The sequence below is a fragment of the Solanum dulcamara genome, chromosome 11, assembly GCF_947179165.1.
Source record: "Solanum dulcamara chromosome 11, daSolDulc1.2, whole genome shotgun sequence".
NCBI classification, from domain to species: domain Eukaryota; kingdom Viridiplantae; phylum Streptophyta; class Magnoliopsida; order Solanales; family Solanaceae; genus Solanum; species Solanum dulcamara.
This window is the reverse complement of record NC_077247.1, coordinates 42,187,749-42,215,726: the sequence shown is the minus strand read 5'-3', so window position 1 is coordinate 42,215,726 and position 27,978 is coordinate 42,187,749. Positions and strand designations below refer to the sequence as shown.

The following is a 27,978-nucleotide window of genomic DNA, read 5'->3' as shown; positions in this document are numbered from 1 at the left end:
AAGCATAAGCGTTCTTTTTCCTTTTTTTTCATTTCTCCTGAATTCGCGAAAATTGTTAGGTGATCTGTGTCTCTTTCTCGGTCCGCCACGCCAGCAGAACAAGTACGTCCTATTGAAACGACATCTCTCTTTTTCTGACCTTGAGAGAGAAAGGGAGAGGAACAGAAGCATATGAAAACGATGGAATTTTCTGTTATGTTTCGTAAATTCTTCTTCTTCAGGAGAGGAACATAACATAGTTGGGGGGGGGGAAATGAGGACTTGACTTCCTGCTGAAGCCGCAGAATGCACAGGAAACAACATATATAAAGAAAGAGCAGGAAAAAAAAACAACCCAAAAACCGAAACTTTTCTTTGTGCAGACATAATTCATCTTTTTCTGTCGTTTCAAGAATTGGGGTTTTTCTCATTTAGTCAAAGTTGAATTTATTTGGGTTCAAAATTGAATCTTGAACCATTTTGGGAAAAGAAGGAGAATTGGGTATTTAGCTAAATTGAGAAGAGAGGTTTTTGAATTGGTTTTCTGATTTCCTGTGGCTTTTATTGATTGGAGTTGGATTTGGAGCTGTCCCCACTCACGAGAATTGGGGTTTTTCTCATTTAGTCAAAGTTGAATTTATTTGGGTTCAAAATTGAATCTTGAACCATTTTGGGAAAAGAAGGAGAATTGGGTATTTAGCTAAATTGAGAAGAGAGGTTTTTGAATTGGTTTTCTGATTTCCTGTGGCTTTTATTGATTGGAGTTGGATTTGGAGCTGTCCCCACTCACGAGAATTCTTGAAAACACAAGAGAGACAGAGAGCAAATTTTTGTTTTAGATTTATACGGCTGGTGTTCTTGAACTGTTCCAATTCCAGTTTTGACTTTTGGTAAAAAAAATTGCAGAAGTAAAATCATTTTGGAAGTTAATCAGTTCTTTGATTGAGTGTTCATTTTGGTTGATTAGAAAGGTTGGGTGGCTGGATGTTATGTATTAGGTTTGCATCTTCTTGAATCATATTTGTATTGAAGATGGCTTCAGGGATGGGGCTAGATAAAGACAGTGGGGAAACTAAAGGAGGCATGTGGGATTTAGACCAAAAGCTTGATCAGCCTATGGATGAAGAGGCAGGAAGACTAAGAAATATGTATAGAGAAAAGGTAGGATGTGGCTTTTCTTTTAGTGTACTTGATTGATGCACCTTTCCTCTTTTTCTGCTTGCTTTAATGATTTTCTTTTATTCAGGGGATTAGTTTGTTTTATGTAACTGAATAGTCAATTGTATTTTCTCATTCATCTTGATGCTGGTTGAGTTACTCTTTTGATCCTAGCATGTTTCTCGATTCATGTCATGTGGAAGGCTGTTTTTCTTCTCCTTTTCACCCTTTGGGTGGGGGTGGGTAGCTGGATGGAGGGTAGGGTGTGGGAAGATAATTTTTCATGTTGGAAAACTTGTTGACTTCATGTTTATGAACTCAAAAGTAGATGATGTCTTATTGGTGAGCAATTGACGAAAATTGATTTGGTACCTATCTGCAGATGACCTATAGTCATATTTTTACTTGTTATATGAGTTTATGATCCCATAATTGTGAATATTTGGTTGATTACAGAGTGGAGTAAATTATGAGTTCATTTTTAGTTGTGATCGCTCATTCTCCCAGTGTGCTGATTCAGTTGTCTTAATTCAGACTTTCTCGTCATTGTTGCTTCTGCGGCTTGCTTTTCAGAGTCTGGGAGTGGTTTATGGAGACTTGGGGACGTCTCCTTTGTATGTGTTCTACAATATATTTCCCCATGGAATTGATGATCCAGAGGATGTCATTGGTGCACTTTCACTGATTATATATTCCCTCACACTTATCCCTCTCCTCAAATATGTTTTCATAGTTTGTAAAGCAAACGATAATGGCCAAGGTAAGCTAATTTCGGAGTTCAAGTCACTCATCTGACTTAGTTGATAATTCTGTATTATGCATGTCTCATGGTTTTTAAGTTTTGCATGCCGTCATGCTGAGCTGCTTTCCTGTATGAAATGTTTATTTCACTGGTAGCTGTAACTTCCAAGAGAAATGCTGCTAAGACATTGTTGAAACAGGATGTTACTGGCTTAACATGATTAGGCACCTTTGTATTGGCTGGACAGGTTGGGACTTTTTGCTCCCTTGTCCAGTTAATGAAGTTTCAAGACAGGTCAAGTTGGAGAGAATCCTTCAATTCTGGCTTAAACTAACGTAGCAGTGCAGCAGTGAAAGTTGGGTTTAAGCAAATCAAAAGGATTTGTCCGCGTGCTTGTGTGTCTGTTTATGTGAGAGATAAAAATATAGGGATGAAACTATAAGGATGCAACTAAACCAACAGCCCTTGTTCATGAATTACACAAACAAATTGAAATATATGCTCAGCCATAGATCTCAGTGCAAGTATGTTGCTTTTCCCCCCTTTGGAGTAATTGTGCGAAAGAGGCTGTGATGATGATCACGTTTTATTTTATGGGCTAATAAAGCAGGCCATTGAGGACAGTCCGACCTGTATCTTGGCTTGGAAACCCCAGGATGGCCTGCAACTGAGGCCCTCTCTTTTGCGTGCAACTGGTGATTTTGCAGCCATGGCATGGTTTCCTTCTATTTTATTGACCCGAGGGTCTATTGGAAACAACCTCTCTACCTCATTTCCACAGAAGTAGGGGTGGTTTTCATACACCCCACCCTCCCCAGATCCCACTTGTGGGATTACACTGGGATGTTGTTGTTGTTGTTGGCGTGGTTGCGTTCTCTTTTATATGTTGTCTCTAGCAACCAAATAAATCTTGACAGACAATGCAGTTATAAAGAAGTTCGAGTTTATCACAAAAAAATGGGTACTTTATCTGCTTCTTAGATATAAAGCACATGATATCAGAGAAGGTTTAACCTAAGAGACTCTGTAAGTTTGTATTTACGCCAAAAGCATTTTGGTTTCAGTGAATGCTGTTGATAGGTAGATATATAGATAGAGAATATGAGGCTATGATCATATTCTTTTCCCTTCCTTTATTTGAGCAACTCAATAGGGCAAGAAAATAGAGGGACCGTTTCTTGGCGAGGCAATCCGTATGACTAGTGATTTCGTGTCATGCAAACAGTGTTTGCATTCATGGCGTTGCCTTCATTCTCTTGTCTTATTTACAGACCCAAGCCTCAATTTTACTCATAAGGTCTCTTTGGTATGATGGAAAACATTTTTAACGATGAAATCAGTACTTGGTTACCATCGTATTCCTATGAGGAGAAAAAAGTTGTGAAATTTTCATGTGAGATCCAAGAATTCCTAAAAGAAGTCAGCCGAGAAAGAGAAATGAGGTTAATAGAGAGAAGGGATTTTCTTCTAAGGGGGGTTTCTCCTCTCTGTTGTACCAATGATTTCGTGTAGCTACTAAACCAACAGCCCTTGTTCATGAAATACTCAGAAGTAGAAGATGAATCCATATATCTCAGTGATGATAATAATGTCACTCTCTGGGTTAATAAAATGGGGAGTCGAAGAAAATCCAATCCGTACCTTGGCCTAGCAAATCCCAGTATGGCATGCAATTGAGGCTCTCTCTTTTGCATTGCAGCCATGGTGTGGTTGCTTTCTCTTTTATTGAGCCAAGGGTCTATCAGCTACCCCACAACGTTAGGGGTAAGGTCTGCGTACACCCAATTCTCCCAGACCCACTTGTGAGATTACACTAGGTTGTTGTTGTTGGAATATTCATCCTTAAACTTTCCCACCTTGTGTACTTGGTTCGTTTCTTGAGTTGCTTACTTCTCGAGAAAATAATAGAAGTGTTGGGGCTGTGTTTTTGACTGAGAGAACAGTATCTTTTTAAGAATCCCATGGTTTAACTGACGCATCATATTTAAAGCGAACAAGAACCCATAATCATTTATGATGTTCTAATTTGTTGCCTACAGTTTTAAATGGATTTCAGATTTGACTTGGGATACAAAGTTTTATGTCTCTTCCAGATTTTTCCGTACTATGTGTTTGTGCAATTCATATTTGGTTAAGATTGTAGGGTCTTTAATCTTGAAGCAATTCTCATAAGATGTAATGACACTATAAAATCCAAAGATGAAACAATTGGCTATTGAGAGCTTTGGTCTGAATGCTTCTGCTTTTCTTATAATCTCTTAGTTCGTTAAAGGGTTACTTGCAACCCCCCCCCCCCTAAAAAATCCTTGTTATCAGATCAGATCAGCGGGGTAGTTGCTCAATATCTAATATTTGAAACAAAACATGCTCAATTTCTAACATCCATTATCTGACTCTAAGAAACCTAACATTTCTAATAGTCCAACTATAACATACACAATTGTAATATACCTGATAATCAACCATTTTTTCAAGTGAATTTCTTTTTGCTTCGGATGGAGGATGAATGGAAAGAACTTATTTTTTTTTGACAATTGGTAAGTAGTATTCTTCAGCATTAGGGAAGGCTGGCCACCATCAAAAAAGGTGACAGCCATGTTCCAACAAAAATTACAAGCTTCCTATCATATCTATGATTTGATCTACATCTTCTATACATTAATTGTTTACACCAAAAAAGTAAAGCTACGAAACAATTCCATTTGACTTTGTGGATGGAATTGAGTCTACTTCAAAACATATATTATTCCTTTCTCTCCATACAGCCCACCAAATACATGAAGGAATCAATTTCCACCATCTCTTTTGAGTCTTGCTGCCTCCTCTTCTAATCCAACAGCTAAGAAGGTCAGAAGTATGTTCTGGCATGGTCCAGCTTTGGCCAGATATGTTTAGGAAGCTCTCATAGTTGAGTAGTGTGCTTACAATGTAAGAACAGGTATTCGTTTGTTTCTCCTGTCAAGTTACTCAAAAAACACCTGGGAACTAGTGTTTTTCCTTTTTTTTTGCAACACTTCTTGAGTAAGACATGTTCTCTTGATAACTAGCCATGTGAAGCATTTCACCTTAGTGGGTATCAATCCTTTCCAAATGTTGTTCCATTGGTGAAGTCTACCACCTGCCATTTCTTGTACCCTTCTCATAGATGCACTATTTACTGTGAAAACCCCCACCTTGGTGTGATTCCAAATTACTCTATCAGGAACATTTGTAGAGCTGTTAGCTCTGCCTAGCATTTCCAAAAGGGAAGTTACTCTAGCCACTTCCCCGTCATTCAGAATTCTTCTAAAGGACAAATCCCAACCTTGTGCAGTCCAACATTCACTAATTTTGGCTTCAAGATTGTTGCATATAGAAAATAGATCTGGGAAGACCTCTCTCAGTGAGCTTTGATTGATCCAAACATCTTGCCAGAACGTTACGTTGGTGCCATTCCCCACCTTCAGAGTTAGTTTTCTTCGAATGAGTCCCACATAGCTCTGATGGATCTCCGCACTCCCCAACCATATGGCATTGAGGTTATCCCTGAAACCCAAGGGCTACATTCACCATATTTTGCCACTATCACTTCCCTCCATCTCCCTACTGATATACCTCCAAAGCCATTTCCTTAGGAGACTTTCATTCTGCACTCTCAAGTTTCTGATTCTCAAGCCTCCCTTTCCTTTGCTTAGCATCACTGTATTCCAGTTTACTAGATGATAGCCCTTCTCTTCTTTGCCTTTTTTCCAGAGGAAATTTCTTCTTTCATCTAATTTTTTTCACCACCTTAGGGGAGATAGGAAATAGAGACATTACATAGGTGGGAAGTGAGTCCAATACTGAGTTTATCAGTATGGTTCTACCTCCTAGTGAGAGGTATTGAGCTTTCCATCTTGCTAACTTCTTTTCAGTCTTTTCAATGATCCCATCCCATATTTCCAAAGCTTTGTGCCGACTACCTAGTGGCATTCCCAAATAAGTGGTAGGCAGTCCCTCTATTCTACAACCAAGTATACTTGCCAATATCTGAATCTGAGGAATTTCTTTGATAGGAATCAAGCTGTTTTTTTCCCAATTGACCCTTACTCCTGCTACAGCTTCAAAAAGGATTAAAATCAGCCTGATGCATCTCAATTGCTCAATCTCAGGGTCACAAAAAATTAAGGTATCATCTGCGTACATCAAATGACTGATCTCTTTTCCACCCCCATTTCTGTCTCCTATTTGAAAGCCCCTTAGCCATCTGTTCTGTGTGGCTATTCTCTTTCTTTGATTCCAATGACCGATATCGTACAAGACGGAAGTCTTCTCTCTCTTGAAAGTGAAAGCCGAAGACGTTGAAGAAGGAAGTCGCTTGTAGTGGTTGTCTTGACAAAAAATGGACTGCCCGTTAGATGAGTTAGCTTTATGCATTCTTTGTGATTTCTCAGAGTCTTTGGTCAAAACCTTCCATTTCCAATATAAACAAATAAGGGGAGAGGGGGTCCCCTTGTCTCAATCCCCTTTCAGCATTGAAGAAACCCACAGGCTTTCCATTGACAAGGACAGAGAATCTAACTGTCTGTATACATGCCTCTATCCACTTCAACCATTTGATCCCAAAGCCCATCTGTTTCATAGTGTTTAGTAAGAAAGACCAGTTAACATGGTCATAGGCTTTCTGAACATATAGTTTGCAAAGTAATCCGGCATTACCATCGTTCATCCTTGAGTCTATACATACACTAGCAATTAGAGCAGCATCCATTATCTGTCTTCCTTTTATAAAAGCCATCTGATTTTTGTTTACCAATTTATCCACCACCTATTTTAGCCTTTCTGCAAGTAACTTGTCCATGATCTTGTACACTCCTCCAACTAGTCTAATTGGTCTGTAGTCTTTAAGATCCTAGGCTCCAATCTTCTTAAGTATTAATGCAATAAAGGTTGCATTAAAACTCTTTTCAAAAAGCTGCTTAGAGTGAAATTGTGCCGAGATCTCTATTATTATTGAAATGCAAGAACCAACTAATATCATCGTTCCTGTTGGTTAAAACTATATGCAAGCACCCAAGGGTATGACCTAGTGATCAATGAAGTGGTGAGAACCTTGAGGTCTCATGTTCAAAACTCAGTGGAGACAAAAAACACTAAGTGACTCTTCCCATCTGTCCTAGCCTTGGTAGACAGAGTTACCTGGTACCTGTTGCTGGTGGGAGGTGGCAAGTATCCCGTGGAATTAGTCGAGGTATGCGAAAGCTGGCCCGGACACCACGGTCATCAAAAAAAAACTATATGCAAAAAGAAAATAGTTGTCTTTAGAATGAAGAGGAAAGTCGTACTTTAAGTATATAGAAAGTTAACATGACAAACAAGAGCCTCAGAGTGCTATACTCTTATTGAAATAATAGATCCCAAAACCTTTGTATTCCGTACTTAAGGCTCAAACATTGACTTTACAGAGACAACCATCAAGCACCTTCACATAGGAGTGTTTCCCTTCTGTTGTGATCAAAGCGCAGCATTTAAGAGCTCATGAATTGAGATGTGAAAACAAGTAATCTCTTGCATCCCCCCTAAGGCGAATAACAATGTTGAAGCAGGTCATATGTCTTATCACACTTCCTTATCCTTTCACATGTGTGCCCCGACCTGACTTGCAGACATGAGCTGCTAAAAATTGCTGAGAATTCTGCAGAAACTTATTCCTTGTTAGCATTTACTATTATGTTTTCTATAAAAAATTTGTTTTGCATCTGTGGGATGATGAAGGTTCGTGGAATTCTGTGTTAATAGGTGGGTGGAGGTTTTGGCCTGAAAATCTAAGCTACGGCCTTCCCTAACCTCTAGATCTCTCCAAGTTATCTTCTTTCATAGACCTTTCCTGACCTTCATTATGGTGCGTGTTTCGTGAGGCTCTCTTGTTGACCGCAAGATTTGACCTTGTTATTTTCCGTTTTTTAAAATCTCCGTTTACAGAGACTTCTTCTCTTCTCACCATTAAAAAATCTGTACTTCTCCGTTGTTTCAGAAGAAAAAGAAAATAAAGTGAATAGGGTAAGCATAAAAGAAGTTGCAGAGGTTGAAAATGTCGAAATGACTAATGGATGAATGAAAATTTTAGATTGTATTGCAATTTGAGAAAAGCTTGTTGGATAATACTGTTTAGTATATCTTAATTTCACATGGAGATGCAGTTACTATATGTTGAATTTAAAGAACATTTTGCTTATCAATTGAAGTTAATTATTTACTGTGATAAACCAATTGCTCTAATGTTGACAATGTTACTGACACGTCATGAAGGTAATGAACTTAGCTCATTCTACATTTACATTGAAGGACTTTGCATTTGCATGCATTCATTTGATATTGTTATTTAGTTAACTTAATTTCCTTTTTTCTCATGTGCTTTACATTTTTCATAAATCAACTCCCAACTGTAGAGCAACATGAAAGATTCGTTCTCTAATTAATGCATGATATAATTAAGAAGATAAAGTTGAATTTTATGTCTTTTCAGGTGGGACTTTTGCTCTTTATTCTTTGTTATGTCGCCATGCTAAGATAAAGACAATTCCCAACCAACACCGGACAGATGAAGAGCTGACAACTTATAGTCGCACCACGTTCCATGAGCACTCATTTGCTGCAAAAACAAAAAGATGGTTGGAGGCATATCCGTTCAGGAAGAACTCGCTTCTTATTCTTGTAGTTATTGGCACTTGCATGGTAATAGGTGATGGAATTCTTACTCCGGCTATATCAGGTACTTGTTTGAAGCTTGTCTTTTACTTGTCGTCTATTGGATTGACAGAAGTTCATTATTCTAGTGTATGGTGAAAATTTTTCCAATTGGTAGGATATGATTGCAACCTGAATGTCCTAAATCCATCAAGGACCAGCTTAACCCTTGATAAAAATGCACAACCTAGTAGAGACAACACATTGTGTAGACTATGATGGATAACTGAAGGTGGTGCTGTTCATTAGTAATTCTGATCAAAAGAGAAAGGCTAATCCGATTAAATGGCATAGTTTTTTTTTTCCTTTTCAGCTAGTAACATATTCCAGCATGTCATATGAATCTTCAGCACAAAGATTGGGTTGGAAGCCGAAAGGTGTTTACAACAAAAACCAAGATACATTCCTTTCTCTTCTTACAAGGAATCTAAAACCTGTAGAATAGAATCTGGATCATCAATATATTTAGCTTTACACCAAAAACAAAAAAGGATAATGCAGTTCTTCTTGATCTTCTGAATAGTGCTAGCTGTATCTTCAAAGCATCTGAAGTTTCTATCCTTCCAGACAGTCCATCAAATAGCTGCTGGGACAATATTCCACCTGGCTTTGTTGGTAGTAATTTCCCCCCTTCATCATTCCAACATGACAGAAAGTCAGTTGATCATCCTGGCATTGCCCATAATACCCCTGAGGTCGAGAACAAGTCCCACAGATGACTGGTCACTTTGCAATATAGGAATGGATGGCTGATTGTCTCGGCCTCTTGGCCACAAAAGTATCACCTTGAACAAATTGATATACCCTTTTCCTCAGATTGTCCTGGGTTAGAGCAGCTTCTTTCACTATCAGCCAAGTAAAGCATGCCACGTTCTATGGTATCTTTACTCTCCATGTATGTTTCCTTCCAATGCCACAATTAGAAATGGAAGTAAATGTTTCATAGTACTGAGATCAAAGCACTTAAGTCCTTTAGAAAAGAATAACTAGATTCAGAGTACGAAATTGATCTATTTAGTGTTTGTTCTCAATTCAGAATACACTTTTTAATTCTTTAAAAATAAAGTTTATGCATTTAGAAATCACATAAAAGAGACACTTTTTTATAATAATAATAATAATAATTAAAAAATTTAGTCAAAAGGAAAACGGTTTAGTTATGGTATGATAGAGAGTATGAGAAAGCTTATGAAGATTTATTCTCTATATTTTGGTTTATGTTTCTATTAGTTTTTATGTTTTAAGTTTGTGACAGAGAACTTATTTGGGAAAAACATTCTCAGTTCTTTCAGCTTCTGGTGGGATCAAGGTGGACCATCCAAAAATGAGTAATGGTACTATTCTACTTATTTGTTAACACCACTGTGTTTTCTTTGTTGATTCATCTTCTTAACTGCTTCTGTTTTAATCATTTACTGTCCATCCTTTGATGCTGTGGGAAAAAACTAATTTCGTGTTCTTTGATGCAGATGTTGTAGTAATTGTTGCTGTCATTATATTAGTTGGTTTATTTAGTGTACAACACTATGGCACAGACAGGGTTGGTTGGCTGTTTGCTCCAGTTGTGTTGCTTTGGTTTCTTTTAGTAGGAGGTATTGGCATCTTCAACATCTGGAAATATGATAGCTCTGTTTTGAGGGCCTTTTCTCCTGTGTACATATATAGATATTTTAGGAGGAGAAAGAAAGACGGTTGGACCTCCCTGGGAGGAATAATGCTCAGCATCACAGGTTTTATCCTCTTCACAAACATCTCTTCAAATTGTCATATCTCAATAGCTTCTTTGATGGCTAAGAATGACCGTTTGAACTCTGATAGTTCCTTGTTGACTACTTCAGGAACAGAGGCACTTTTTGCTGATCTTGCTCATTTTCCAGTGTCAGCAATACAGCTTGCTTTCACAGTCATTGTTTTCCCTTGCCTTCTTTTAACATATACGGGGCAAGCAGCATACCTCATGCAAAATAAGGAACATGTTGTCGATGCATTCTACCGTTCTATTCCAGGCATGTCTTGCTCTCTTAACTTTAATATATGTTGTTATATCTATTGGTTTTGGTCCATGATGGTGTCAAAATCTATTAGTAGTGTGAATGTTAATGAGTTGTATGTCAATAGAGCTTAGAGCATGTTTTCATTGTCAGCTGTCAGTTCACATCAAAATTGCCTGTACTAGTTTTCTTTCTTTTTCCTGATATGTCCCTAGCTTTTCTAAATTTTGTCATTAGAGAGCATAATTTGTGAATTGGAAGAAGAAAAGAAAAAGTATGTGGACTCTGGTCACAAAGTGAGACAGCTACGACTGCTGGTAGACTGGTTTAGAAAAGGAGACCAAATTTTGTCCAATGGATATTTTCCAGTTTCTCTAAAATATTCCTTTACAGAAAGCAGTACTCTTGAATCATGCACTGAATACTTTTTTGAAACTGAATCATGCACTGAATACTACTGAAGCTAAAAGCCCTTTCTCCTACAAATGTAAATCAAGAGAGGCAGTCTTAAGGAGTTGTGCCCTTCAGCCCAAAAAAATGCACCTTGCTTGAGTTATACCTGAAGAGATACCTCAGTTTGCCTGCTCCACTAGACTTTGCCTTTGAAAATTAGTTTTACTTGTTAGGTTGCACTCCTTGTTTTCATTGTAATGGATACTAGATTCTTTTTATTAGTCAAAATGCTTTTGTTTATGTCACATCAAGACTTATATTGTGTTTATATTAAGCTTTCAAAAAATCCCATCCAACTAATCTGTATAACATGTGGATTCTATTCCATGTTTTCGCTGTAATGGAAACTAGATTCCTTTTATAAGTCAAGGTGCTTTTGTTGACGTCTCATCAAGGTCTTCGTTGAGTGTAGATTAAGCTTCCAAAGAAATCCATCCCACTAATCTATATAACATGGAGTATCCTTTCTACATCAGAAGTACAAATGGAATAAAGAAGAGATAGTTACTCTCCCAATCGGACTTCCAATTCCTTCAAAACTCTTCTGTTTCTTTTTCTCATTTTCAGCCAAAAACACAGAAACATGATTGTTTCCACAATACATATTTCCCTTGCTTTCTATCTCAATCTCCAAGTCACCAGTAATTTGCCACAGTTCTAGGTAGCACCCAGGCCACATTAAACATGGCATACACCTAGGATAGTAACTCTGTAGTTAAGATACAGTAAAGCAATATGTGGTTGTATCTAACCCACTTCCCTTACAGAAGCTGAGCTAACTAACTATTATCATCCTCTTACTTCTCATATTGAGCACTTCCACGTGACAATTAAGTGAAGAGAGCTTCTCTCTTGGGTTCTCATTCTTCCATATTTGTCTCCACATAGGCCTCGAGTCCCTTTCCCCAACTCCCTTCCCCGTGAATAATGCAATCATAATTGAACTTAACCGAGAAGTTCTTTGATGATGACCCTTACCGAATGCTGTCTTGTCCAGCGCTAGTGTAACTGTAGATCTTCTGGGGAAAAGACATCGAGATCATTCCTACTCCAGTGGGTATTCTGAAAAATATTTCATTACACTTAACATCCGTCTTTTTTGAGAAGATCTGCTTGTAGTCTCTTTGTTAATTGTGATAAAAAATAGATTATGAAAAATTTGTCTTTCCAAGTTGAGTTCCCACACCAAATATCAGAACATATCTGATGGCCATTCCTGATTGTGGAGCTGATGGATCTAGAGAACTCATTCCAATATAATAATCCATCCGTTTTATATAGTGATGTTTTCAGACACATAGGACCTACTCTATTCCAGTAATTATGCCTCAATTCTACAATGCCTTTTTTGTCGTCAATGACTGCTCAAAGATTAAGGATAGTTTTCAGTCCCTGGTTGTGTCAGGCACTTTTTTGTTATCGGTTCTAATTATTTTATTATTATTAAAAAAAAAATTGTGTGTGTTTGGGAGGGGGGGGGGGGTCCGAGTGTGTATACAAAATCTCTGAATACTCTGATACGTTAGTTTACAGTCTTTAGAAGGGAGCATTTTGCTGCCCTTTTATGAAAAACAAGGGTTAAAAAGCAAATGGAAATTCTAGTACTAGTGAAGTTGACACCAAATGTGTAAGTGTGAAGTTGTAATGTCTTTGACAGATCATCTTTTTGGTAATGCAGATAGCATATACTGGCCAGTTTTTATTGTTGCAACATTAGCTGCTATCGTTGCAAGTCAAGCAACAATTACCGCTACGTTTTCTATAATCAAGCAAGCTCTGGCACATGGCTGTTTCCCAAGAGTCAAGGTAGTACATACATCAAAGAAGTTCCTCGGCCAGATATACATTCCTGATATAAATTGGATCCTTATGGTTCTTTGCATCGCTGTGACTGCTGGATTCAGAAATCAAAGCCAAATTGGCAACGCATATGGTGAGTATGTGTGTTGAATATAATATTGCTTGATTTTGTTCGACCTTACCTGATGCAAAATACAGATAAATGTGATGTGGCTGGTTGTGTGGGTGCTGAAACTGCTGCTTAAGATACTAATTTACTTATTTGCACTTTCTATCTTACTTGCAATTAGTACTTCTGTTTTTTAAAATATACATTCATTCAACCTCTTGAATGGTTGTTCTATCTTTCTGGGACTTTATCAGGTCAGTGGAAAGAATCAGTGTTCATGGTGATGTTTTGATGTATGCATGCTAGAGGAAGTGTGTCTTGACTTAAGTCTGGAAGTTTAGTGATTGAATCCATGCAACGAGGTTTTATACTAGTGCACACAAAAATGAGTTGAATGTGGTTTTAGGTTTTTTCTTAAGCTATAGTAATCGCGTGGTATTAAACTTATGAGATGCAATGAACTGTGGAAAGTGTGACAAACCATAGATTTAGGGCTATTAAAAGGGTGACAGAGAACCAATGTAGAGTTATTTTTGGTAGATCTACAACAAAGATAGATGAAATTTAATAGGAAGAGAGTAGGATATCCACATGATATTCAATTTTTTATAAGGTAAAGTTCTATTAATAAAGTACGGAAATGGTATAAAGCAGTACATGACCGTCCCCTCCCAACCACACAAAGTAACATACTCCAACCCAACAGATACAAGAAATCCAAATATTAATCCATACTGTCTATTGTACTACTATTACGCCAGAAATATAAATTATGCAAACATTTATTCTTCCCTCCAGGTATGTGATTACTCTTCCCTTCAAAGCATGCACTATTTCGTTCCAACCATATGGTCCAGATTCCAGAATATACAAATGGGAATAGTCATCCATATTTGTTTCATATTCTTGGGACTCTTTGGCTTTACCAGCTTTCCAGTAAACATATGATCTTCTGAGGCATGACCCAACCCAACAGATACAAGAAATCCAAATACTGATCCATACCGTCTATTGTACTACTATTACACCAGAAATATAAATTATGCAAACATTTATTCTTCACTCCAGGTATGTGACTTCTCTTCCCTTCGAAGCATGCACTATTTCGTTCCAACCATATGGTCCAGATTCCAGAATATACAAATGGGAATAGTCATCCATATTTGTTTCATATTCTTGAGACTCTTTGGCTTTGCCAGCTTTCCAGTAAAGATATGATCTTCTGAGGCATGACCCAAGAAACACCAGCAATGTTTAGAAAAGCTGCAGTGAAGTAGTAAAAAGAAACATATGAATAGAGTTCAAATAAAGGTCCTTCATGCTATCAAACATGTCATTATAAAGGATATGTATGAAGGACCGTTACATATGAGAACAATAGGATGAGATTATAGAAGAGTTTTCAGTAACAATCGCTTTGTAGCAGGGATCTGCCATGAGCATATACTTGTTTATCCTAATTATAGATAAATCAACTGATAGTATACAAAATTGGGTTTTATGTTGTATGCTATTGAAGATGATATAATTGATGAAAGTAGTGGGGAAGTCAACCGAAATTTAAACTACGGAGAAGCAATTTAGAGAGTCAAGACTTTTAAACTAGTAAAAGACATTTTTTTTACCCCTTCTTTAGGAGCTCCCACCCTTTTTGCTCCCTTGGTGACTCGAATCCACAACCCAAGGGTTGAAGGTGGAGGGTGCTTACCATCCAAATAACATCAATTGTCAAAAAGTAAAACATAATATATGCTCCGCAAGGTTAATAAGCATAGAGTTATTCATTGGATTCTGGAGGAACTACTTTGTTAGGATTGGGGAGTTGCTGCTATACTTCTTGAATAGCATGGATTCAAGAAGTATTCTCTTATCCCTGTCAAGCTCTACCCTACCCAAATTTTGTCTTGTAAAGAAAAAATGAAGCTGAGATGAGATAAGGTAGGATAGTTCCCTAAAAGAAGACAACTTAGATATGTAGACTTAGTTCTGCAGAAGAATGACCTGTTAAATGAAGATGTAACACGTAATATTAAATAGGATGGCTGAAACAGGGTCCTGCATTTGGCATTAACCCCATGTGGAACACCTCACCTTGAAATTTACATATTAATGTAGCATTTTCTTGAACAGGAACGGCAGTCGTGATAGTCATGTTGGTGACGACGTTCCTCATGACCTTAATAATGTCACTAGTTTGGCGCTGCCACTGGGTTATTGTCCTTGTCTTCACCGTCTTATCTCTGGTGGTTGAATGTACCTACTTCTCCGCGGTGCTATTTAAAGTTGATCAGGGTGGTTGGGTTCCACTTGTGATTGCTGCTGCTTTTTTTGTCATCATGTATGTCTGGCATTATGGAACTGTGAAACGTTATGAATTTGAAATGCACAGCAAGGTATCAATGGCATGGATTCTTGGGCTTGGCCCCAGCTTAGGACTTGTACGTGTCCCAGGGATAGGACTTGTCTACACCGAGCTAGCTAGTGGAGTGCCACATATCTTTTCTCACTTCATCACAAATCTGCCAGCTGTACATTCAGTTGTAGTATTTGTCTGTGTGAAGTATCTTCCAGTTTATACAGTTCCAGAAGACGAGAGGTTCCTCATGAAGCGCATAGGACCCAAGAGTTTTCACATGTTCCGTTGTGTTGCGAGGTATGGTTACAAAGACCTCCATAAGAAAGATGAGGAGTTTGAGAGAAAGCTATTTGACAACCTCTTCCTGTTTGTCCGGCTGGAGAATATGATGGAAGGCTGCTCTGACTCTGATGAATACAGCTTATACGGACAGCAAACTCAGCATTCAACGGATTTCCTACTGCGAAGTAATGGCAACTTAACTACAGGAAGTAATGACTTCACATGTTCGACAGTGGACTCAATAATTCCTGTACAATCTCCTACTCAAGGGAACAACAACACAGTCACATCATCAGGCCGTGAGAGCAGCCAGGCAGAAACGGATGAAATGGAATTCTTAAATCGTTGTAGAGATGCTGGGGTTGTACACATTCTTGGAAATACTGTAGTTAGAGCAAGGAGGGACTCTAGGTTCTACAAGAAAATTGCTATCGACTATATATACGCGTTTCTTAGGAAAATATGCAGGGAAAATAGTGTAATCTTCAATGTCCCTCATGAGAGCCTGTTAAACGTTGGACAGATATTCTATGTATAATTTTTTTGTTTAAACAAATGAACGATCTAATCGAAGGATATTATCGATCTATCATGAGATCTCTTTTACACAAAAATGGCTACTGAGATTAATGGATGTTTTCGCATGACATCTTTTAAACATTAATATGTGTAACTTCCATCTTGAAACTTTGCTGCAAGTGTTTATTTATGGCTGTCTTTTTTTGTATGATTTGGTGTTAAATTTATACATAATGAAAAATCGACATTGTAATTTGTTTAGTTTGATGTGAACCAAAATGGAAAACGAATATACTCCATTTTTAATATTTCTCTAAATATTTTATGTCACCTGAATTTTAAGTGAGCATTCTGATCGATCTATTATCTATATCTATATCTTTTATACTATCTTGAAAGTTTAAAAAACGGCTTCCATTTACTGTCATGTTTGAATATGAGCTACCAACATTTATGTTGAAGAGGAGTTGTATGAATTATTTACGGATGCATCGGAAGAAGCCGAGTTATTTAGGAAAATATAAGAGCGTATAATAGCATCTATGCTTTTGCATCATTTGTAGTGAAATCGATAAAGGATTGGCATCTTCCAGGAAAGGAGTATACAGCTTTACGGCACAACAAATATATCACGATCTACCATCATTGATCTCGAAGAATAACAGGCCACGTTACTTTCAGCTATACTTCTACGATACAGACCATGTATTAGAATGACAATACTACAAGACGCAAATATGTCTAAGGAAGTCATGAGAAAATCAGAAAAATAATGGGGCAAAATCCATATGCAGAATTCTTTTCCCAACTTAAAGACCATTCGAGTTTTCAAAATTTAGAAATTCACATAGACCTGTGAATGCTTCTTTAGACCAACGGGCGTATAACAAGCCCTCAGTAGATCAAGTTGCGACAATTTGGGTAAAATGGACAGAATATCTATGAAAATAAATTAGTAAAACAACATCCAGTTATGTAATTTATTACTAGAGTTTATTTGTAGGCGTACGGTAGTAATAATTTAATTTTAATAAGAAAAATAGCATTCTTTAGTATTAGCTGCACTCTAAAGTAACTTCTTAAATGATCAACCAACTGATAAATTGTGCAAACACCTCCTTAATCTAAGAATAGTTGGTACCACCTAACTTAACATAAGCACCTATGGCTAAGAGACACACAATTGAAACCGTGATATAATGGACAACAATGTACCTTTTGGTGGTAAAGTCAAGGTCTTTGGAGGCTTCTTCCAACAAGTCCCTGGTGAAAGCAAAACATATATAACTAATATCAAGAAGAATACCTCAAATACATCAACACCAAATGGGCTACCACCAAATAGGTACTTCAATAAACTCATTCTGTCATTTGCATTCGTATTATTAGATTACTTGCAATCGCTATAAAGAATTCAAAAAAAAGGTGATGGCGAATACATAACAACTGATATATATATTTGAATACAATATATTAGGTTAGTTTTGAAAGAAAATGCGTCTATCATGATGCTCAGGAATCTGGACCCATCGAATGATTTATGTAATGGGACACAATTAATTGTAGAGGTTTGGCAATGTCATACACACGAAAATAACAATGGAACGATATGCTACGAAGTAGGTGTTGATTCCAAGAATGCAATTACACAACTGGAGAATGAAGAATGTCCTTTTAAATTTATTAGGAAGCAATTTTGAATACGTCTGTGCTTTGCAATGACGATAAATAAAGCTCAAAGTCGAACAATTCCTAATGTTGGATTGCATCTTTCGGCATGTTTTCTCACATGGGCAAATATACGTAGCACTATCAAGGGGAATCTCAATGGCAACGACGAAAGTATTGGTTATGACAGAACAACCAGATAAAACGACAGGGGCATACACAAAAAAATCCGTATGCAAGTATTAGGTAACGATTGATATAATATTTTACTTAAGAAATTTGGCAAGACCATACACATTACATTAAGCTAATGAAAATGCATTGATTGTATTCATAGGTTTGATTGAATACGAGACTAGATGACCATCACCATGCAACATCCGAAGAAAGAAAACGCCACTATCACCATGCAACATCCGAAGAAAGAAAACGCCACTAACGTGTAGACATAGTTATGGATAATTATGATACAACTGAATGGGCACGGTTATAATGTGTAAAATGGAGTATGCACACTATTTCAGCGATATATTACGACAAATGTATAATGGATATTAAAACTATGTACAAGATATGAATACTATAATCTACAAAGAGCTGATAAGTGATTGTCAAAGGGGGAAGAAAAAAAACATTTAGGCAATCACAAGGAACAAAGCAAAAACCCAAATAATCCGTGGTATAAACGTTTTTGCTTGACAAAACTGGAAAAAGGAGAACTGTTTCATCTCAAGAATCAACACCAATCTCTTTCGAAGGCCAAAGTTCCATTTTTAAATACAAATGATGATGCTTTACAAGTTGCAATATATCAAGATCTTTTCATGTTCCTCGGAAATAATATATATATATATATATATACTCTGTCGATCATTAGTTTTACGACAATGTTATTTCACACCCTGAAGGAGGCAATTCTCCCCCACTAAATATGATACAGATATATTCATTATCCTTCTTGTAGAATATCGAGGCAGGAATGCAGAAAAATTGCCCACATCATTACTTGGACTGTTGGTTTTGAGGTGAATGACCTTGTGGTCTTGTTGGGCATGCCGCAGACATAGCACGTAAGCGTCTGGCAATTTCAGTGAAGCATGGCCGAACAGAAGGGTCTGGAGCCCAGCACTGTTCCATAAGAATTCTCCACTCAGGATCGCAGAAGCTTGGAACAGGTGGTCTCAAGGTGTTGTTGACTATACCACCTGCATATAACATGAGATATCACGAGGCATGAGTTCCTGAACTCCAACTCTGGCTTTCATAATTCCTGGCTATGTTAATAAACGACATGAAGGTTTTTATGATAGTTACTATGCAACCTAGTTCAGCATGGGAGGACCAATAGAAACTACCCTGAGCAACACCTTTGGCATTCTATGGATGAGGTGGGACTAAGAGAAGCAAAAAGTTATCCATTACAGACTTTACTGTATGTTCAGCCACGCTCAACATTCCAAGAGGACTCCAAGAAGATTGGTGGCACTCGAACTGAGTAGAAACTAGAAGCAATTAAACATGCTATGCTTCTATTTAGCTTCATTAAATTGCTTTTCTGAGTGCCTTTCAGCTAGAGTATCGACATCTGACTCTCAAGTGCATCAACGTATTGGTCCTTGAAGAGACTAAACATCTCTTAATTAAATATAAAAACAACCATTCTGTAGTTGGGGGATGAAAATTAAACATACCTGACTTGATGCATTTACACTTCTATGCATTTTTTTCTTCCAGTCAAAAAAATTGGTTATTGTTGTTTTTTGCTGTTAATGAGCTCTCACACTCCTCACTCACTCGTTTAATTTTGAAAGCAGCTATTTGTAGATTACTAGGAAATGAAAGATATAACAGGTGGTAGCTTTATTTCATGTCAAGAAGGCAATAAAAGAAGATGACAGTACTGAACAGCAAGAGACAAAGCTTAGATGAGGATTAAGTAAAGCAAACCTATAATTGCTCCATAATGCATATTAGCATAGGGTTCCTCGCCAGTCAGAATTTCCCAGAGCACAATCCCAAAGGAAAAAACATCAACCTGCAAAGTTTCAATAATGTCAAACTCAGAAGAGGAAATACATATACATATGATATACCACCTAACTACCCTATTTCCTTTATGAGGAAGAAAGAAAATTAAGGAACCCACAAACATCGGAAAACGACAATTATTGTTAACCAAGGAAAATAATTCGTAGTTGATTTAATTTCTCAGATCTCTTGTATCTATGTGTTAAGGTCCTTATCAACTTCATTGCCAAACAAAGATTACCAGTAAGAAAATTGGAGGGAGTATAATAAAACAAAAGGACAGGTTATTGACTGCAGAAATTTAATAGACAGAAAATGACAGAGAACAGGCCATCCAAATGATTTCGAAGGTTTGGAAAACAGATAGAGAGAAGCATCAACGTACTTCCTACCCATCACAAATATAAAGGGGTTAGCATGAAAATTTAATACTTGAAATTTGAGTTGATCAGCAAGAAATATGCTCTCCCAAATCGCCATGCCACAAAAAGAAACAAAAATGAATTCATATCAGACTTGGCTATGTAAATGTAAAGATCAGAATCTGAAAGCTTACCTTCTCAGAAACCTTATTACTGCTACCATTCAATAGCTCTGGAGCCATCCATGGGAGGGTTCCCCTAACACCACCAGTGACCAATGTATTTCTCTTTATTTTTGAAAGTCCAAAGTCACCAACCTATAATAAATTGATATGACCTTTTTTCAGTTTTGCTTGATCCTACACAACATTTTATTGTTCATTTCTTGACTAAATGAATTTTCTGCCAATAGAAACTTGTTACTAATGATCATGATGAGTGAATAACAAAGTAAGTTGCGAAGGAATTATTTACAGTTCAAAGGCACACTCAGGATCATTACATGAAAGATCAACAAAAAGAAAGGTGCTCCTAGATATTCTAATATATCAGCTAGTGATTACAGTCATCAGACCTTTTTTTCCTTCTAAAAAATCAATGAAACCCACGATATACTTGTACACACCTTACAGATGGGTCGGGAAGGATCTTTTAAGTTGACAAGCAAATTGTCACATTTCAAATCAAAATGCACAATATTCTTTGAATGCAGATATTCCATTCCAAATGCAGCATCCATTGCAATTATGAGCTTCTTGCGGCGATCTAGGTGTCTGGTAAGACAGAATAGACAGAAAGTAAGAAGTTTTGTCATGAGGAAACACCAAAGCAGAGCTAGATATAAAAGGAAACAATAAAAAGGTTGAAAGCTTTGAAATAACACCTGTCCTTGCAAAGTAAAACATGTCTGAGAGACCCATTCACCATGAATTCTGTTAATGTGGCAAGAGTTCCCCCTGGCCCATCTTGCACTACACCATAAAATGCCACCACATTTGGATGATGAAGCTTTGAAAGAATTTCAGCTTCACGCCAAAACTCTAGAGTCTGGAAGTAGCTCAATGATTCCATTATAAAAATGCTAGTATAAAAAACCACAAAGCATGACAAATATATGAACTAATATGCTTCTACAGGTTCAAATTTAATCAAAACAGAATTAGATTTCTGAACAATGAAATTTGCTCAACAACTATTTCTGTACTGCAATAAAACTGATTAAAATGGTCCAAGATATATTTTGGAACGATGTGTAAGATTGTAAACCTTAAGTTAGTTTGTACATAATCTCATGGAACAGCAGAAACAGCAAGCAGAGCAACACAAAGTTACAGCATGAAGAATAACAATGCAAGCAAAAACATGTTTATATAACTTTGCTCATAAAAATTACAAAGGTGAAGTTCAAGCTGATGAGTCAGGAAAACAGGTGACGGTTGATTATGTTGTGGAAGACATAATTACACAAATCCAAAGACGCTCACCAATCTCTCCTGCTCTGATGAGCGACCTGTGAAACAGCTTTTCTTTATTCTCTTTATGGCAACATCAGTTCCTCTCCATTTTCCATGGTAAACAGTTCCAAATGTTCCAGAACCCAATTCCCTCAACTCCTCGAGATCTTCATTCTTGATAATCTGTGAGGCAAATAAAACAGGTTGACTACAAAAACTGACTCAAATTACAGATGCATGTACTTATTACAGCTTAAATAAAAGGATGTCTAATTTGTCTAGCTAGTCGAAACATCCAAATCACCAAACAGAAATCCAGAACAGTGAATTTTAAAATGTGTTCCGTTTTAAAATACTCTTGATTGCTAAAAGTAAGAAAACAATCTCAATATCTACATCAAATGCATAAACTGAAGATGCAGAAGAGCAAGCCATGCATATAAATGCAAAGCCCTCTCATCTCTAATTAAAGCAACAAGTTAAAAATAGTCTCTTCATTTCTGCATTAAATAAATGCATAAATTCAAGATACAAAAGAGCAAGCCCTGTATATGAACCAAAAGCCCCCTCCTCCCCAAGCAAAGCAACAACATAGCAGATGGAGTGAAGATATATTGAGCTCCTAACATAGTTCAGCAAACATCAATAACCACGAATTGTTTAGCCTTCATGCCAAACTTATTGTCATATAAGGATTTTTAGGCAGAAAATCAGAACTTGAATTTATCCCATACTTATGGCATGAAGAACTGTTATTGGCTGTGACCTATGCTATCTTAGGTTGCCTGCATCACTCATTCACCGAAGACTCAACCATCAAATAGTATACATACTTCAAGATATGCCAGATCTATGATATTTATGGGGCTTAAGTCCACAATACCTGCAATGAATTTGGATCAAAACGTCCCATAGAGAGATCGATGAGTGGAAAACCAGTATCCTGAACTTCTTGGTTCTCATCCTTCAAATTCAATGAAAGGGTTTTTTAATCACATATGCACAAGTTCAGAAAATAAGAGATAATAATATAACCTGAAGCACGATTACGCTGCTAGAAGTCTCAACAATTTAAAAAGAATACCTGATAATCGGATTCGGGTATTTTTGAATGCATTGCACCGTCATACTGCATGCTTTGGATGCCAGTGGTTTGAGTAGGATTGTACTCTGAAGACACATTCATGGTGGATGGTCCAACATCATCGCGTGATGGATGTTGAATATCACCTTCAATATTCATTCGGGAGTCCATATGGTCTATCATAGCTCCATCACCCTTAAAAGGAGGATAACCATAATCCATGGATGCTCCATCATCAACATTTGCACGAGAAGAAGAGAGACTAAGATGATCTTGGTCTATCAGAGACACGTCTTTTCTTACGAAATCATCCCGGACAAACTTTTGAAAAAAAGACCATCGCTTTGGTTCATGGTTCTCCATATTTAAACTCAAACCAGTTCCATCAGCACGCAGTGGAGCTGGCACTGATGAATCACCCATTATTTTAGCTTTGGAAAAAATATCAGAGAGGAATTCTCGGGGATAGTGGTCATTAATGTCAATAAGAATGTCACCATGCTCAGGAGAGTCACTGGTAGCAGATGGCTTCCCTGTGGTCACTGCTGCAAGATGAGGCTCTCTCTCAGCAAGAGGCTGTGTTTGCCCCGTAGCTTTATTTTCCTCTGGTCTAATTGCAGTTGCATCACCCCAATGAAGCTCTGTTGGCTTGGAAGCAGAAATGTCATGAACATTATTGCTAGCGATAGGATTACTAGGTCCAGATTTCACTTTATCGGCATAAGTTGCTGCTTTCAGTTCGGGCTTCACAAAATTTGCTTCAGAAACATCTTGACCGACTTTTGAATTAACTCCATTGGCATTGTCACCTAACTCTACAGACTGCTGATGTTCAACCTTTTTCTCTTCGGAAACAAGTTGATTAGCAGACAGATTCTTATCGGACTGTATAAATCTCCCAATATGAGGAATCACATTTCCATCATGTAATTTATCAACTGATTCCAGGATCTGCTGGCTGCCTTCAGAGTGTGCATGGGTCATTATGAACTGTGCAGCAGAGGAATCATCAGATTTGGACAAGCGATTTAGGCCAGCCTGTTCCCTGGGCAAACGTTCAGAACAAAAAACTCGTGGAGGCATTGAAGGTGGCTCGTAACTAAGGTCATATGGGTATGCTTCAGAGTCACCATAGCCTGCGTTCAAAGTTCTACCAGATGCAGAAAAGTGGCTATCTTCACTATATCCATCGGGTTTTTCTTCTTGAACGGCTCCAAGAGACACTGGGCCTTGCACTTGTTCCTGACTCTTCTCATTAATTTTAGATGGCATGACAGAATTTCCAGGAACTGCCATAGCAGCAGAATTTGATGCTTCAACTCGGGAAACATGACTTGGAGAAGAACTGACAAGTGAATTCGAGGAAACAACTTTTTCAGTTTCCACGGACCGCATTTTCTCAGGCTCAGTCAATTTCTGTGCAGAGTTTTCTCTTTTCATCTTTGCCTCCTTAAGCACTTCTTTTTCCAGAGATTGATCTTTAGCAAGTTCAACTTTCTTCGGGAAAGAGGCATCTCTTTTCATTTTTACCACCTCAGCTGGTGCTTCTTGGCCATTCATATGTGAACTTCTATATGGCTGTTCATGAGTTGAACCTCCTTCCCCATTCAGGTAACTGTGGCTAGAACTAACAACAAAGTTATCTGTGAGTTGTGAGGAGCTAGGTGGATGAGGATCATGCCCATACTGCGGTAAACCAGTGCTTTTAGCATCTAAATTTTGGAAGTTGTCAACAGGCATGGAAGGGGGTAAAGGTCTCCATTCAGCACCACCATGATGAATAGTTTGACCATGGTACCCTTGTTGGTTGGAGTCAAAGGCATGTAATGAACTTGACACCATCACATGAGCAGATTGACCAGTTAGAGGCACACCAGCCACTGGATGAGAAGCATCAGCAGCAACTCGACCATTCTCCCGACCAATTGTTAAACTAAGAAACTCATCAAGATTATTTCCCGAAGCACTTGCCAGAGCAATTGAGTTTCTTCTAGACCCGAAGTCCATGCCATTGACAGCAACAACATACTGCATCTCTGGATCTCCTTCAACATTCTCAACACCAGCTTGAGCATCATCCAAGTCACTGTTAGAGAAGAGAAAAATTCGCAGTTTGTGTGATCCATCACCTTCTTGAACATGACATTCCTCTATCATATTCTGCACATCCTCATCACAAGAAACTGACACCAATGCATCAAGATCCTCACCAGGAAGCTGATATTTTACTGTATGCACATGACTATATGTTGTCAACATCTTCTGCATAAGTTCGTCATAAGAAATATCCTTACTGACTCGAATAAGATGTGTATCACCTCCAACATATCTAAGTTTTCTATCACTTGGGCGAGGCATAATTCTACCGCCAAAACTGCAGAGAAACCTCAACTTTCCTGATGTGCTAGATCTAGAAGACGCATGACTTTGATACCCACGGATGTTGTTATTTCTTGATGAGGTTCTGGCCACAGATTGTGCAACTTGGTGGTAGGATTTCTCATCATTTACAGAAGTCCTAGATCTCTCATGATTTTGATCTCGACCTTTTTCCATTGAGGCAATCATGGAGATATCTGATCCGCTTTCAGAACCTGTATGAGATATTCCAAGTATGTCCTTCAGCTCCATATAAGTAGTTGCACCAGTAGTCGTCCCACCAGAAGCATGCGGAACGAGATGCTGCTTAGGGTTAACCCTTTCCCGCATGAATTCCAAAGAAAACTCCTCACCAGTCTGAATAGAATAATTTACAGGCCTAGCTCCAACAGGTACAGTGAAATCAGGTGGTCTTATGTTAGTATTAATAGAACTGGATGGATCCTGGAAGAATCTCTGATTTGTAGAACCAATGACCTCATTTCTAGTCTCCACGGAGTTATAGCGGCCTTGTTCATAGTTCTGCTGTCCCATCATGCCTTTTCCAACATTTCTATCCATTAAACAATACTAAATGTTCACAGCCTAAAATGACTGTTCAAAAAGAAATGAGATATAACTAATTTCTTACTTAGTCACCCTTACTGAACTTTTTACAGGTGTATCATGATCACATTTTAACAGCTGATCCTTGTAACGAAAGAAGGAAGAAATTGATTCCTTATTACACTACATTCGCACAACTTCGACATGCATACCTTGATCTTGCAGTTGGGTAAAGAAACAGAAGCTGCAAATAAAGAAAGCAATGCTTCATCAGAGCATGTTTAACAAGAAAGGTTAGAAATGGCTTGATGTGATCCATGTCCAAGGAAATTTAATACATAGTTAAGCAGTGATTTCAACAGTCCTAAGTGATCCACATTAATGGAATCATATTATGTTGGCCTGTGAAGATTAACTTAGAAAGATAATCACCAGCAGTCTAACGGAAACGCAACCTCTATTCAACTAATCACCAATCATGATACAAATACAACAATAACAACAAAAACAAATATGCTTCGTTCCCAAGTTATTTGGAGTCAGCTTTATGAATCCTCACTATCTGTTTCCCTTCATCTGTACCATTCTCAATTCGATGTTCAATAATTTTGGATTCTCCAACAGTAGACGTTCACTACATTTTCTACTGATCTATAAATCATAATACACATACTTCAGATAATCCAAAAAGTTCAAATCTTTCACACTAGTAAATGTACAAAAACTATTCTCCTGACTAGTTTCATATTATGCCAAAAGATCTGAAATCATTCGGAGTACACATGAGCTAAGATCAAGTTCGAAGCTCAGGATCCAGCTAATAAAGCAGAAACATCAATCAACAACCACCACAGAAAGGAATTCAGAGAACCTAAATTTCCAGTCCAATCAAACCAAATCTAGAACCAAAAACCACTCAATCAACGCTAAATACATCATACTAAACCAAAAAACGAACAATTTCGTTCCCAAACAAAAAATCACGAAAAAAAAAATCATAAAAACAGCACATCTTTATAAGATTGTTCATACTTGTTAACTGAACATCAGTATCATCGACTGGTCACCGGAGAAGAACGGAGGACGGCGGAGTACCGGCGGGGAAGCAGTGGAGATTTTGGGAGAGAGATTTTTTAGATCACTACCACTAGAGAGTCAATGGAGGGTTTGCAAGGGGGTGAATTGAAATGCCCTTTCACCCCCTAATGGTTCTTAAACGATGGTACTTTGTAGCTTAACAAGTTGTACTCTTTGGACATATTTTGTTCTGCCCAATGGTTTCTATTGGTTTGCGAAAGTTTTGCGTAGTGGCAATTTCGTCAATGGAAAAATATGAAGCATCACACGCGTCAGGCTTAATCGAGACGTTACGAATGCAACCACCGTTTATTATACTTTTAAGTCCCTGTAATTCTATAAATCTTGCAGTTTAGTCAATATTTTTAACTCAAAAATTCGAATAGTCCGTCTAAATTCTGTCATCAAAAAAAAAAACACTTTTTGTTCTGGTAGTTGAAATCCAAACATAATTAACTGAAACTAAAAGGGTTGTTGGTTATGAAAAATTTATTTATTTATTTTGGAGTTGAATTTCAAATATGTTTGATCATAAAATTTTGAGAAAAATCAGAATTAAGTTGAAATCATGAATTTGAAAAATACCCAAAAAAAAATATTTTCACTTTTCTCATTCCAAATTATTCAAAAAGCAACTCCAATTTATATTAATGATTAAAAACAACTCCAAAAATTTCAAATATTAATTTTTACTTTAAACACAAAGCTATTTTTTCTCAAATGCACGCTATTTTCATGATCAGACACCTTCTAATAAAGTCGCCTCAAAATTCATATCCTGATTAAGTTTTGATTTTAAGAGATTTAACGTAAAGTGAAAAAAGGATAGTTTAAAGAATTGGCTTGATACTTCTTGTTTGTTTGTTGTTGCTGTTTTTAAAAAAATTGGGGGACTTTATTTTAGGAATCAAAATTCATTTTGAAAAAACTGATGAGGTGTGACAGTAAATTTTACATATAAATTGTATTTATGGTTGAAGGAAATGAGTAGTCTTTGTAAAAAAAATTTAAAAAAAAAAGAACAAAAAAATATTTAAAAATAAGAGAAGAAGTGAATATCAACATCTCCAAAAATAGCTTGTAAAATCTATGATTTGGGATAAATATAAATTGCTAACATTAGGATGAGATAAATTGAGAGATTTGAAAAATATGAAAATTTTAGCACGATCCATAATGATTCAATCTAATTATTTTTGACAAAAAATAATAAACAATCGATTATTATACATATATATTGTAATTAATCACATAAATATAAATAACTAAGATGTGTGGGTTTAAGT

At 37.2% G+C, this 27,978-nt stretch overlaps 2 protein-coding genes across 4 annotated transcripts; one reads left to right on the top strand and one right to left on the bottom strand.

Annotated features, from left to right (window-relative positions):
• The first annotated feature begins 56 nt into the window (after positions 1 to 56).
• Positions 57 to 16,164, top strand: LOC129871963 (potassium transporter 11-like). 3 transcript variants are annotated; one of them, XM_055946780.1, is made up of 8 exons: positions 57 to 1,140; positions 1,672 to 1,897; positions 8,364 to 8,609; positions 9,868 to 9,918; positions 10,054 to 10,314; positions 10,423 to 10,590; positions 12,707 to 12,961; positions 15,068 to 16,164. In XM_055946780.1, exons 1-8 carry the CDS (start codon positions 1,012 to 1,014, stop codon positions 16,111 to 16,113), a joined length of 2,382 nt encoding a protein of 793 aa, XP_055802755.1. In that variant the 5' UTR covers positions 57 to 1,011; the 3' UTR covers positions 16,114 to 16,164. The 3 variants fall into 3 exon arrangements, with proteins under 3 accessions (XP_055802755.1, XP_055802754.1, XP_055802756.1); XM_055946779.1 differs by having other exon boundaries at positions 57 to 1,164; XM_055946781.1 differs by lacking the exons at positions 57 to 1,140; positions 1,672 to 1,897 and adding an exon at positions 7,497 to 8,146.
• A 2,327-nt stretch (positions 16,165 to 18,491) lies between these two features.
• On the bottom strand, positions 18,492 to 26,822 carry LOC129873809 (uncharacterized). The gene is made up of 9 exons (XM_055948997.1): positions 26,648 to 26,822; positions 22,691 to 25,859; positions 22,490 to 22,570; positions 21,637 to 21,789; positions 21,036 to 21,199; positions 20,778 to 20,925; positions 20,347 to 20,469; positions 19,710 to 19,797; positions 18,492 to 18,967 (listed from the first exon to the last, which is right to left on the bottom strand). The coding sequence occupies exons 2-9, from the start codon at positions 25,628 to 25,630 to the stop codon at positions 18,765 to 18,767; spliced, it is 3,900 nt and encodes a 1,299-aa protein (XP_055804972.1). The 5' UTR covers positions 25,631 to 25,859; positions 26,648 to 26,822; the 3' UTR covers positions 18,492 to 18,764.
• Positions 26,823 to 27,978: the final 1,156 nt, after the last annotated feature.

Bases quoted from the DNA above. Each gene is read 5' to 3' on its own strand.
- LOC129871963 (XM_055946779.1), top strand. From the start codon at position 1,012: ATGGCTTCAGGGATGGGGCTAGATAAAGACAGTGGGGAAACTAAAGGA. The intron at 8,610-9,867 runs GTACTTGTTTGA...AAACATTCTCAG, and splicing joins TCTTACTCCGGCTATATCAG to TTCTTTCAGCTTCTGGTGGG. The intron at 9,919-10,053 runs GTACTATTCTAC...TCTTTGATGCAG, and splicing joins CCATCCAAAAATGAGTAATG to ATGTTGTAGTAATTGTTGCT.
- LOC129873809 (XM_055948997.1), bottom strand. From the start codon at position 25,630: ATGGATAGAAATGTTGGAAAAGGCATGATGGGACAGCAGAACTATGAA. The intron at 21,200-21,636 runs GTGAGCGTCTTT...AGCTACTTCCAG, and splicing joins CATCAGAGCAGGAGAGATTG to ACTCTAGAGTTTTGGCGTGA. The intron at 18,968-19,709 runs GTTTGCTTTACT...TGTTATATGCAG, and splicing joins GCATTATGGAGCAATTATAG to GTGGTATAGTCAACAACACC.